General features: G+C 44.6%; 1 protein-coding gene across 3 annotated transcripts in view; it reads left to right on the plus strand.

The window, feature by feature from the left end:
* C12H20orf96 (chromosome 12 C20orf96 homolog) overlaps nucleotides 1–13,399 on the plus strand; it is a 201,969-nt gene that overhangs the window by 173,855 nt on the left and 14,715 nt on the right. For all 3 annotated transcript variants that reach the window (XM_068264584.1, XM_068264583.1, XM_068264582.1), the window contains exons 5-8: nucleotides 4,060–4,209; nucleotides 7,056–7,155; nucleotides 10,979–11,136; nucleotides 13,001–13,102. In XM_068264584.1, the coding sequence (XP_068120685.1) occupies nucleotides 4,060–4,209; nucleotides 7,056–7,155; nucleotides 10,979–11,136; nucleotides 13,001–13,102 (510 nt within the window). The remainder of the gene's footprint in view (nucleotides 1–4,059; nucleotides 4,210–7,055; nucleotides 7,156–10,978; nucleotides 11,137–13,000; nucleotides 13,103–13,399) is intronic.

Below are 13,399 nucleotides of genomic sequence, written 5' to 3' on the forward strand. Positions count from 1 at the left end.
CCACTGCGCATGTGTAGTCCCAGCCGCATGCCCCCCCAATTGTGCAGTTCACAAATACTAGCTGTGCTTGTGCAGAGCAGTCCCAGTCATAGGAACACGATTGGATGGTGAGCAGCCAACACTGCACATAGCCTCACAGCAGCGCAACAGAGGGGTCTGGACAGGATTCGAGGGACCAGACAGTCTACAGGGCCTGGAGGAAGACCCAGGTAAGTAAAAATCCTGAAGGGTTTGTCATCATGTGTCCTTTAATAGTGATTCATTGAAGATTTATAACTTATCCATTCAAGTTTTGCCCTTTTAGAAGAAGTTTGTCACCTGTAACTGCAAACCTGTAGCTTTCAAAAAATTAAAGTTAGATACTTACCCAAGTAGAGGCTTCCCATGCCACCTCCACTGGCCGGGACCCGCTTCTTTTTCAGGGCTGTGCTTGAACATGGAGGGGGTGGCATGGCCACGAAAAAGTGAGATATGTTCAGAGGGTCCTTGAGCAGCAACAGTGGGCTACACGATGGATCCTGAAGCCTGAGGATCCATTCACAGACTTCCCTTTACTACGCTAACTTGTTAAAGTTACAAACTAAGCTTGAGAATTCCATTGATCACAGTGGACAAACAGGACGCAGGAGAGAAGAAAGAGATTGATGAGTAGACGGGAGGTAAGTATGACCTGTGTATGGTTATTTTCACTTTTAATTTTCAGTTCAGGTTTGCTTGGAAGTGTGACAGCTATTGTGCTTGTGCAGGCACCTTTACTGACCAATTCCCTCAGTTCTAACCAGATGGGGGAAACCCTAGACACCAACAATTACAGGTAATCCACCTATTTCAGCCTGCAGTCCAGCTAAACCACACTCATTATGCCGATATTAAGTTCCCCAGCTGAAGCTGTGCACTGTTGTGATAATACATATGTTGGGAATGAACTTTCAAAAACAATACAGAGGTGTTTACACAAAGACAATTACTGTTGCCTGCATGGATTGTTCAATCCCTATGGAGACAGTTTGGGGTTGAGTGTTGTACAGACGCATCTCTACTTACACAGGCTAGCAAACCTTTTGCTACGGAGGATGAAGAAGTGATAACGGCACGACGGGTGATAAAGCAGCACATCTCGTATCTTCAGGTGCTGCACATCTCGTGGGAGAAGAGGGTTGCAGCTTCCGGTGGGCATGGGGAGTAAGGCCAGATCCACAGCGCTTTTGTGAGCGCTTGTGTTTGATTAGTGCCTGCTGATCGCCTGTTAAAAAATTGCTCCCATTCACTTTCATTAAAATCGCGGTAAAAATCAACACGATTATTTTTTACATGATTTTTACCATGATTTTAATGAATTATGATGATTTATATATTTGATTTATATATATATATATATATATATATATATATATATATATATATATATATTTACATGATTTATATATATATATATATATATATATATATATATATATATTTACATGATTTATATATATATATATATATATATATATATATATATATATATAATATATATATATATATATATATATATAGTTTTCAAAAGTATTCGGCCCCCTTGAAGTTTTCCACATTTTGTCACATTACTACTACGAACATGAATCAATTTTATTGGAATTCCACGTGAAAGACCAATACCAAGTGGTGTACAATACTTTGTCAATACTTTGTAAAACCGCCTTTTGCTGCAATTACAGCTGCCAGTCTTTTAGGGCATGTCTCTACCAGCTTTGCACATCAAGAGACTAAAATCCTTGCCCATTCTTCTTTGCAAAACAGCTCCAGCTCAGTCAGATTAGATGGACAGCGTTTGTGAACGGCAGTTTTCAGATCTTTCCACAGATTCTCGATTGGATTTAGATCTGGACTTTGACTGGGCCATTCTAACACATGGATATGTTTTGTTTTAAACCATTCCATTGTTGCCCTGGCTTTATGTTTAGGGTTGTTATCTTGTTGGAAGGGGAACCCCTGCCCCAGTCTCAAGTCTTTTGCAGACTCCAAGAGGTTTTCTTCCAAGATTGCCCTGTATTTGGCTCCATCCATCTTCCCATCAACTCTGACCAGCTTCCCTGTCCTCCTGAGGAGAAGCACCCCAAGCATGATGCTGCCACCACCATATTTGACAGTGGGAATGGTGTGTTCAGAGTGATGTGCAGTGTTAGTTTTCCGCCACACAGTGTTTTTCATTTTGGCCAAAAAGTTCCATTTTGGTCTCATCTGACCAGAGCACCTTCTTCCACATGTTTGCTGTGTCCCCCACATGGCTTGTGGCAAACTGCAAACGGGACTTCTTATGCTTTTCTGTTAACAATGCCTTTCTTCTTGTCACTCTTCCATAAAGGCCAACTTTGTACAGTGCATGACTAATAGTTGTCCTATGGACAGAGTCTCCCACCTGAGCTGTAGATCTCTGCAGCTCATCCAGAGTCACCATGGGCCTCTTGACTGCATTTCTGATCAGCGCTCTCCTTGTTCGGCCTGTGAGTTTAGGTGGACGGCCTTGTCTTGGTAGGTTTACAGTTGTGCCATGCTCCTTCCATTTCTGAATGATCGCTTGAACAGTGCTCAGTGGGATGTACAAGGCTTTGGAAATCTTTTTGTAGCCTAAGCCTGCTTTTAATTTCTCAATAACTTTTATCCCTGACCTGTCTGGTGTGTTCTTTAAACTTCATGGTGTTGTTGTTCCCAATATTCTCTTAAAGTGAACCTAAAGTCAAGTAAAAAAAATGAGATTAACTCACCTGGGGTTACCCTCAGCCCCCTGCAGCCAATCGGTGCCCTCGCAGCCCCGCTCCGATGGTCCAGGACCCGCCGGCGAACACTTCCGGTTTGGCCATCACCGGCCGACAGGCATGGGAATGCGAGTGATTGTTCGCGTTCCCAGCCTGTATATCGCCCCCTATGCTGCTATTGCGGCCAGGTGTCCAGACCACATTAGAACAGGAATAGGAACTTATAGGATAGAAGAAATAAGGCTGAAAATTGTGTTACAGAGTCTCTTTAAATAGTAACTGTAGTGAAAATAACAATGAATAAAATTGCTTTTTTTTTTTTTTTTTTTTACAATATTGATTATAGATTTATTTATTTTTTTTAGTCAGTGTTTGCCCATTGATTGTAAAATCGTTCATATCTGATTTATATCTTGAAATTGACTACAGGTGTTGACAACTTTAGCTCTGCCGGGTGATCTGTACGGAATGTTTGTTAATGAGAGTTCTATGCACAGAGGGAGATACTGCTTGCTTGGCAGTTGGAAAAAGCCGTTATTTCCCCACAATGCAATGAGGTTCACAGACAGCAAACTGTCAGGACCATGGCTCTGACATCACACTGTGGGAGGTGTTTCACCACAATATCACCCATACAGACCCCCCTGATGATCTATTCGAGAAAAAGTAAAGATTTCTCATGGGAAAGGGGTATCTGCTACTGACTGGGATGAAGTTCAATTATTGGTTAAAGTTCCTCTTTAAAAGACATCTGAGGTGAAAATAAACTTATGAGCTAAACAATTGTATCTATCCTACTCCTCCTAGCAATGTATTTTTTAGCCATCTCACAGTTTTATTTTATATTTAAGCCCATTTTTTAAGTTTTTACTTTTTCATGGCCTCTTATCATTCATATTTATTGAAGTATGCCAAAGCTAAAATCTATGAACTATTGAACCTTTTTATCTCTTTCCTTCTCTCAGAAGCCATTCACTGACAGGAAAGTGTTTTATGGCTGTAAGTCCTTATTAGTGAGGGTTGTGCTTTAGTCCGATCCGGTCCCGACCTGGACAGAAACTGTCACTTGCATTCCTGATTTGTAAGAGAAAGGAAAAAAAAGAAAAGAACAAAGTATAGTTATTTGTGTGCTTGGCAGTGTACATACACGTCTGTTTCATCATGTCACATGTCACCTCGAGTATCCTTTAAGGTGGTGGTGATGATAAATAGAACTGTAATTAATCCAGGCCAGACTCCGCTGAGCCTGTCCTCATTAGCAGTGTGTCATACTAGCTGAATCCATCTTACTGCTAATCACATTTATCTGTTTTTTATTCAGCCATGTAACAAGCCAGCAGCATCCGCCTTGCACACCCGCTGCCAGCGCCTGGAGCAGGACAACGCCGCCATGCTACAGAGGATCATCAATATGGAAGATCGGAGCATGAAGAGCGCCACCCAGCAGCTGCTGCAATATGACAGGGCAGGGGTGAGTGCTGCAACAGCAATATAATGCATAACACACATGATTTTTAAGAAGTGTGGCCCCTGCCCTAAGGGTTGAAAGTGTAGACTTTGTGCCTGATATAGCGTTATGCTTACATTATGCTGTTCATACAGCTCCCACACAGAAATGATGACCTATTGACCTTTCATCACTATCATGCTATCAGGAGTGATTGGTCAGCCACACAGAGGATTTATGACCTCCTATTATCATGGGGAACAGCCCCTGACTTCCCCTCCTGCAGAGATAAGGCACTGCTTTATAAACCCTTCCAATGTATAAATAATTCAGAAAGTCAACACAGGCAAGTTCTAAGGGCTCCTACACATGCACTATTGATGTCACCTGTTGGGGACCAGGAGCTGATTGCTTTGGGCAACCTCGCTGGGCCAGGCTGCACATACGTGTCAGCTGTGTAGCTGACAATGCACTGTGTTCCTATGCTGGGTGGCATCGGAGGGCCAATGAGTGGCGCATGCGTGGGATCGCATGAACAATGGGATCGGCGTAGATGGGGTTGGGTAGATCCGTCTGGCGGATCGCTTGCAGGTTGGGTGTCGGGTGCTGTACACACGACTGATTGTCAGCTGAGGTGGTCGTTATCGCCCTCCTCAGCCACTTGAGGCTTAAATAGGATTGGAGCTTTACGTTTACTTATTTATCTCATAATGCTTTACATACCCTTTAATCAAGCTATGTAAGCTAAATAAAAGGTAAAAAAATTGTTTTTAAAATGGTTTCAGTCTCTCTTTAAAGTCCCTTTTCTACTTCTACAAAACGCAAATTGTGAATGCATGCATTGTGTAAAATGGTGGCTCTCAGTAACCAGACAATCACTGCATACTCTCCTTCCCCAGGCACACAAGAGCGGTATCAGGAAAGCTTGGGAACAAATCCACAACAATTGTTTAATACTTCATATTTATGCACATTCCCATAGGAAGGCATGCAGAGCCTCGGTCCATTAAGAGGTCTTTTAAAAGTAATCCCTTTAAAAACATCAAAGTACATTCCAGCTACAGTAAGAAGGATGTAAACTTGTCCTTTTAAAGGATTACTTTCAGAAGACCTCTTCATGGACCAAAAAACACTGCATACCTTGCTGAAGGAATGTGAAGGAATACTAGCTTTTAAACATTCGTTACGGATTATGATCACAATAGCAGAAATGAATAATGTCCAAGTATGTTTTTGCAGACCCTGATCAGTTCAGAGGGAGTTCTGTGCATTCAGTACACTGCAGACCAATTTTTGATAGATTTCAGCATGAAATCTACCAGATATCAACCTAGCCACACCCCCTCCACAATAAATATATGCGGTTGTCGGCCAGGTAGGCAGCCTACCTGGCCACCCCCATATATTTATTGTGTCCGTCCCACACCAAGCTCCCCCCCCCCCCCCCTTTCCACCATGACCCGTGGTATGAAAATTCTCACTTGTCCTGGCCAGGGTGACTCTCAGCCACTCCACCACTGCCCCCCCCCCCCCCCCCCCCCATGTCCGCAGTTACCATGAGTTCCTTGATGTCACGCGCGTGCCATGTCCCAACATTGCACAGCACTTGTGGCAACGGGACTCGGGTGGGGGGGGGTGGGGGGAATCATCGGAGGAGTAGCTGGGAGTAGCGCGAGCGTGATTGGTGAGAATTTTACCGGGCACCGGGGTGTCATGTAACACTTGTGGGGACGACGGGCAGGAGTCTGTCGGGTACGTCAGTTGTCGCAATATCACACCGCCACGCACCTGATCGACACTGTTCCAAGCATGTCTGATCAGTGCTTTTGACTGTTTTTGTCCAGAAATCGATCTAATCATCGATTGGGCAGACATGTTGCAGCACCAATTTTCATGTAATTTGATACAATTATTGAAATGGATGGTCAATTGCTAGGCGTCAGCACGTTGGCGTAGTGGATAGCACTCTTACCTTGCAGCGCTGGGTCCTCAGCTTGAATCCCAGCCACTATCTGCAAGGAGTTTGTATGTTATTCCCGTGTCTTCAAGGGTTTACTCTGGGCACTCTGTTTTCCTCCCACATCCCAAAAACATACAGATAAGTTAATTTGCTCCCTCCTAAATTGGCCCTAGACTACAATACCTACACTACAATATGCTATAGATAAAAAATTGGCCCTAGACCACGTTACGTATATAGACATATGATTATGATTGGGGTTACATTGTAAACCCCTTTAGGGAGTGTTAAAGAGACACTGAAGCGAATATAAATTATGATATAATGAATTGGTTGTGTAGTACAGATAATTACTACAACATTAGTAGCAAAGAAAATATTCTCATGTTTTTATTTTCAGTTATATACTGTTTTTTATAACTTTGCATCATTCTCTAATATTTGCAGTTTACACACTACTCAGCATTCTACATGATTTTACAGAGCAGACCAGTGAACTTTTGACCTGTCCTCTGGAGAGAAAAAGAAAATACAGTGCCAGACACTTGAAATAACAAGCTTCAGAAGACAGAACTCTCTGTGACTTTGAAAGTCCTGGAGCTCATTGACTCTTTTGCATAGATAATAACTGGAGTTTCTTAACTCTTGATGTACTAGAAACAATATTAGACTTATGTCTCTGTTCCTAATGTTTTATTTTGTAGCTGTACAAATCATATCAGCATTTTTTTCCGCTTCAGTGTCTCTCTAAGTGACAATACTATGTACTCTGTACAGTACTGCGGAAGATGCCAGCGCTATATAAACTGAAATAATAATAAAACAGCCTGCAGATAATACATGAATGCTGATCTCCTCTTTATGACCGTGTAGCAGCATTTTATCAGTTTGTGCTTCTGTCTTCCCTCAGAGTAATGTACTGGCCGTGCAGCTCTGGGCGGACCATCAGATTCAGGATGCTCAGCAAGATTTGGAAGAGACCAGAGGAAAGAGACAGGAGTGCTTAAACGGTGAGAATCTGCAGAGAAGCCCTCTGTGTGATCTTGTCATTACTTAGTACTGATACTATCACAGAGAGCTCCACAGCTGAACTAGAAGGGAAGCAGAGCAGCAAGACGGCGCTACAATAATCCTTGCAGCTCTACGACAGCAGAAGGAATCCTAAGGAAGAACTCTGGGCTCCTCAGCATCCCATACATTACAGTCCAAGAACTGCAGCCGTTACAAGATTCTCTTATCACTTATTACCTACTGTGGAGCTGCGCACTCTGTGGCTGTTTAAAGCGAACCTAAACTCAGAACTTGCTCTCTGCTCTATGCAACAGCATAATAAACCTTAACTACTTTAGGACCATGCTGATTGAAACCTATGCCCTATTTTGATGGCTACCTGGCTGGAAGGGCATAGATTTCAATAAACCGACGCGGCGTCTTCCCGCCGGTTTCGTCACTCCCAACGATCTCACTGCTGTCTCCCTGCCGCAGCTCACTCGCTCTGCCGTCTCTATAACGGCAGAGCCCTGTGAGCGGGAGAATCATTCATAAAACGATATTTCGCAAACTTTATTACTAGTGGCAACCTTAAAGGGAATGTACAGGCTGGAGGAAGCCCCGGGTACATACAGTGGATTGCAAAAGTATTCGGCCCCCTTGAAGTTTTCCACATTTTGTCATATTACTGCCACAAACATGAATCTTATTGGAATTCCACATGAAAGACCAACACAAAGTGGTGTACACATGAGAAGTGAAACGAAATTCATACATGATTCCAAACATTTTTTTTACAAATAAATAACTGCAAAGCGGTGTGTGCATAATTATTCGGCCCCCTTTGATCTGAATGCAGTCAGTTGCCTATAGACATTGCCTGATGAGTGCTAATGACTAAATAGAGTGCACCTGTGTGTAATCTAACGTCCGTACAAATACAGCTGCTCTGTGAGGGCCTCAGAGGTTGTCTAAGAGAATATTGGGAGCAACAACACCGTGAAGTCCAAAGAACACACAAGACAGGTCAGGGATCAAGTTATTGAGAAACTTAAAGCAGGCTTAGGCTACAAAAAGATTTCCAAAGCCTTGAACATCCCACGGAGCACTATTCAAGCGATCATTCAGAAATGGAAGGCGTATGGCACAACTGTAAACCTACCAAGAGAAGGCTGTCCACCTAAACTCACAGGCCGAACAAGGAGAGCGCTGATCAGAAATGCAGTCAAGAGGCCCATGGTGACTCTGGACGAGCTGCAGAAATCTACAGCTCAGGTGGGTGACTCTGTCCATAGGACAACTATTAGTCATGCACTGTACAAAGTTGGCCTTTATGGAAGAGTGGCAAGAAGAAAGGCATTAACAGAAAGCATAAGAAGTCCTGTTTGCAGTTTGCCACAAGCCATGTGGGGGACACAGCAAACATGTGGAAGAAGGTGCTCTGGTCAGATGAGACCAAAATGGAACTTTTTGACCAAAATGCAAAATGCTATGTGTGTCGGAAAACTAACACTGCACATCACTCTGAACACGCCATCCCCACTGTCAAATATGGTGGTGGCAGCATCATGCTTAGGGGGTGCATCTCTTCTGCAGGGACAGGGAAGCTGGTCAGAGTTGATGGGAAGATGGATGGAGCCAAATACAGGGCAAACTTGGAAGAAAACCTCTTGGAGACTGCAAAAGCCAGGGCAATAGTGGAATGGTTTAAAACAAAACATATCTATGTGTTAGAATGGCCCAGTCAAAGTCCAGATCTAAATCCAATCAAGAATCTGTGGCAAGATCTGAAAACTGCTGTTCACAAACGCTGTCCATCTAATCTGACTGAGCTGGAGCTGTTTTGCAAAGAAGAATGGGCAAAGATTTCACTCTCTAGATGTGCAAAGCTGGTAGAGACATACCCTAAAAAACTGGCAGCTGTAATTGCAGCAAAAAGGTGGTTCTAATACTTTTGCAACCCACTGTAGATCTTTTTTTATCATTAGCCTGGACACTACCTTTAAGTCTGCATACACAATTTCCATCAACTCAGACTTATTTTAGTCTCATTGACCAACCCTACTAGTGACACAACTACTCACTCACAGTGGCAACCATTATGCTTCTTGTCAGATTATGTCTGACATCCTAGAGCTAGAGAAAATGATCCCAACAGTGGACTGCACAGTGGATTGGAAAGGGTGAATGGCACAGGCTAATAAGGAACACCATTTATGGAAAGAGTGCCAAACACGGCATTTTGGCTCCTGGAAAGGGACGTCTGTTGCGATGCTTATCGGCTACCAGGTCCTTGATGAAGTCCCCTGTATATTGCTGCACTCCGGATCCGTGACTCTCTGGATGCCTCACCTCGCCCACGTCTAAAGGCCCGTACCCACTTTGCGATTTTTCTGACAAATTTGACAAAATACTGCAGGTTTTTTTTTTTTTTTTTGAGCAACCATTTCCGCAGTCTCGCAACGTGGGTGCAGGCGCACAATTACGCAAATTACATTTGGCAACAACAATGACCGTCACATCGGACAGTCAACAAATCAACAACTTTTGTGTAAAATACCGCGATCGCTTGAACTCTCGTTCACGCCCATCGTGTGCCATCGCGTGTACTCACCGGCAGGGAACGCTTGTCGATGGGGGACGTCGCTGTCATCCATCTTGCTGTGTTTTTAGGGGAGTATTTAGTTCAGGTATCACTTGTTGCTTGTGCTCCTGCACTTGCTCTCTGCTAGACATCTGTATGCTGTTCCATCCAGGCGTACTAACTCTACAGTGTATTGTTTCCACCAGTATTCACACATTTCCTTATGAGTTTTGTGTTTATGAATTGCCCACATGTGATTTTATGGCGCTAAAGCACTTTATTGTATTTACCTGCTGGAAAGCATCAGCACTGTTATGTTATTCATTGCCTGTTGTAACAGGCATTTGCACAGTATTATATAGCACCTTCTAGAAACTTGAGTTTCTTCCAAGTGAGGTCCAACCAGGAACCACTGAGGATATTCAATTGCGGCTATTAAGCAGCATTATTTTAGGCTGCCAGGTGTCTTTACTGTATGTAGGTAGCAAGCTAATATTAGGAGCACCCTCTGTTAAGGTTCACGTACATGTAGCGATTTTGTGGGCCAATCTACCATCCAATTCGATAATTTTATGTGCCTGTACCAAGTACTCCACGTGGTAGAAGCACTCACAGTAACAGAAATGACAGATGGAGGATGCCAGGAGTTGCGCCAGTGAGACAGATGAGAATTTACACAGCACTGGCATGGGAGGGTGGGGGGGGGGGGGAAGAGAGAGGTGACACTTTACACTTGGGGCAGGTAGCAGAGGCAGCATTGCTAGGCCGATTCTTGGTACAGTCTGCAGTGCATGGGCAGCCAACAAATCTCTCAGATTCGATCAAAGAGATCTGTGTCAAAATCCTAACCCCAGTCTGTTACAGGACCTGTATAAAAAGCACTTTGCCACAGGAGCAGTCAATCAATTAAACTCCAAACTATCCACCATGACCAAGACCGAAGAGCTGTCCAAGGATGTCAGAGACAAGATTGTTGATCTGCACAAGGCTGGACTGGGCTGCAAGAATATCACAGAGCAGTTTAGTGAGAAGGTGACAACGGTTGGCGTGATCATTCTCAATACTCTACAAACTCAGCACTTCAGCATCAGTTTTGTAAATCCATAGCTTGCTGCTAACATGGAGAGATACATTTTAAAGTCAACTTAAAAAAAAAAAAAAAGTCTTGTAACGCTTGGAATTTTCTATGAATGTGGCATCTCTTTTTAGCAGACGGTAAATGCCGGACAGAGCTCTCATTGGTTGCTTTCCATTTCCAGACCTGGGTGCCCAGCTGCGGTCCTGTGAGGAGGAGCTGAAGGGGGCACAGGAGGAGCTACAGCGACTGCGGGAGTACCGGGATCGGGGACACTCTGTGGCGGTGCTGCAGGCGGCAGGACTGGAGAGACAATTGCGTAAACTCAATGAGATTCACCAGGTGAGGTGCCGGAGAGGCTAAATTCTTATGGTGCCCATACACCTTGCCAGGGCAGCCATCAGGGGGGTACAACTGACACTTCAGTGAGGGGCCCAGGGCTTCTGGGGGCCCTGGGCCCCCCCAAAGCGCTGGAAGGGCTGCATGTGATGGCTGCGGGCCTGTGGCTCACTAACCAGCACACCGCGTTCCAGCACTGAGAGAAGAGTGCTTGAACGTGGGGAGCAGATGAGTGAGCCTGCTACAACGGACTTTCTATACTTGGGCAACACCTATATCTGGCTACAGGCTACCTATACTGGCCTACCACTAATACCTGGCTTCCTATTCTGGGGCTGGAACCACCTATGCCTTGCTACCTATACTGGGAACCACCCATACCATGCTACCTATACTGGGGACCACCATACCATGCTACCTATACTGGGGCACCAACTATAGTTGAATACCTATACTGAGGCACCTGTATCTTGCTGGCCTATACTGGAGCTCCAGCTACACCAAGCTACCTATACTGGGGGGAACCCTTCCTGGATACCTTTACTGGGGGCAGCTATACCTGGCTAGGGCAGGGGGACAAGAGGTAACACAGGAGGATAAAAGAGGCACAGGGGGAACCGAGGTGAGACGAGAACATGAGGTCACACGGAGGGACACAAAAGAGGCACAAACTGAGGTGAGACAGAGGGGAACAAAAGAGGCACAGGAAGAAGAGGGGGACAAAACAGAACAGATTAAGGATAAGAACGGACCTACAAGTTCCTATCTCATTTTTTAACCGGGGACTACCTGTATTTTGCTAGTATTTGGCTTCACCCACAACATGCCATGGTGACGTCCACTTTTTGCCGCTTTCTTCAGTGTCAGAGCCATGCACATTTTTTGCCGCAGCGCACTTCGCGCACAGACACAGGAGTAGGGTGGCTAGTGGGCGGACACAGCAACCAGTGGGTGGGCCGAGGGAGGGGGGGGGGGGCAGGCCTGATGATGTGTGAGGGGCCCCAAAATTTCTGATGGCAGCCCTGCACCTAGCAATGTATGGGCAGACCGACCAAGAGGCAGATCTCTCTCTGATCGAATCTAATTTGAGAGACATCTTTTGCCTGCCCATACATACTTCTATGGTTAAATAAGAAACACAGAGAGCCTAATATAGTGTAGTATGTATTGGAAACCGTGGATAAATGTAAGTGTGAGATGAATATACTCACAAACATGGGTTACCTCTTAGGCAACCACTGTAGATGCAGGTGAGGAGATTAGACCTATCCTCACTCAGGATTAAGATGTCACTCTCTGTAGATCAGAGAAGTAGGGGTAGGTCACCCCTCCACCAGGGGTGGACACAGTATTCTCGTAAGAGAACAGAGGCGCTATTCGTGCTACTGACGAGCTACTGTTTGTCCCCTATCTTATTGCCTGATGAAGTGGGCTGTGCCTGCGAAACGCGTTGCATCTTTTGGGGTACCAATAATAAAGTTATTTGTTTAATTTAGACAGTATTTTGAGTCTACTTTCCAGAGGTAAGTCCACCACTGTCTCCCAGCAAATTTTAAAACTTTTATTACCTTTTATCCTGCTGGCGCCTCTGTTCTCTTACGATAATACTTGTATGGTTGAGATTCTCTTCACAGTGCCGGGTGAGCACTATGCTGAGTAACCATTGGTGGCCTGTGTGTCGGCACTGTAGAGCTTCTATACTGCTTTCCTATTGCTGGTCTATGTATGGGCATGGTATGACTTCTATAGTGAATGACTATTGGTGGCCTATGTATATGCACTGTAAAGCCTCTACAGTATAATGAATGGTTGTTTTTCTATATTTGAGCACTGTAAAGTTTTTGCCTCTTTTTCTCATCTTGTTTAGGATCAGGCGGCTGATGTAGAAGTTTTAGCTGAAACAGAGATTCAGAAATTACTGGATAGACAGAACTCAGTGAAGGAGGGAGCTCTGCAGTCTGTTGTGAAGGTGAGTTAAGCCGGCATTGTGAATGTAAAGCTGAACCCTCGGCCAGCAGCAGCAAGTAAGGATTTATACTTTTTGTGTCCCTAGGCCAAGAATGTGGTGGCTCACCTTTCATTTGCAGCAGCGCTCCTTCCATTCCATGTGCAGCCCCCTCTTCCATGTGTAACATCCATGTACTGCAGCCCCACTGATTCCATGTGCAGCCCCTCCCATTCCATGTGTATTATCCATGTACTGCATCCCCACCCATTCCATGTGCAGCCCCACTGATTCCACGTGTAACATCCATGTACTGCAGCC

This window comes from Hyperolius riggenbachi, chromosome 12 (assembly GCF_040937935.1).
Source record: "Hyperolius riggenbachi isolate aHypRig1 chromosome 12, aHypRig1.pri, whole genome shotgun sequence".
NCBI classification, from domain to species: Eukaryota; Metazoa; Chordata; class Amphibia; order Anura; family Hyperoliidae; genus Hyperolius; species Hyperolius riggenbachi.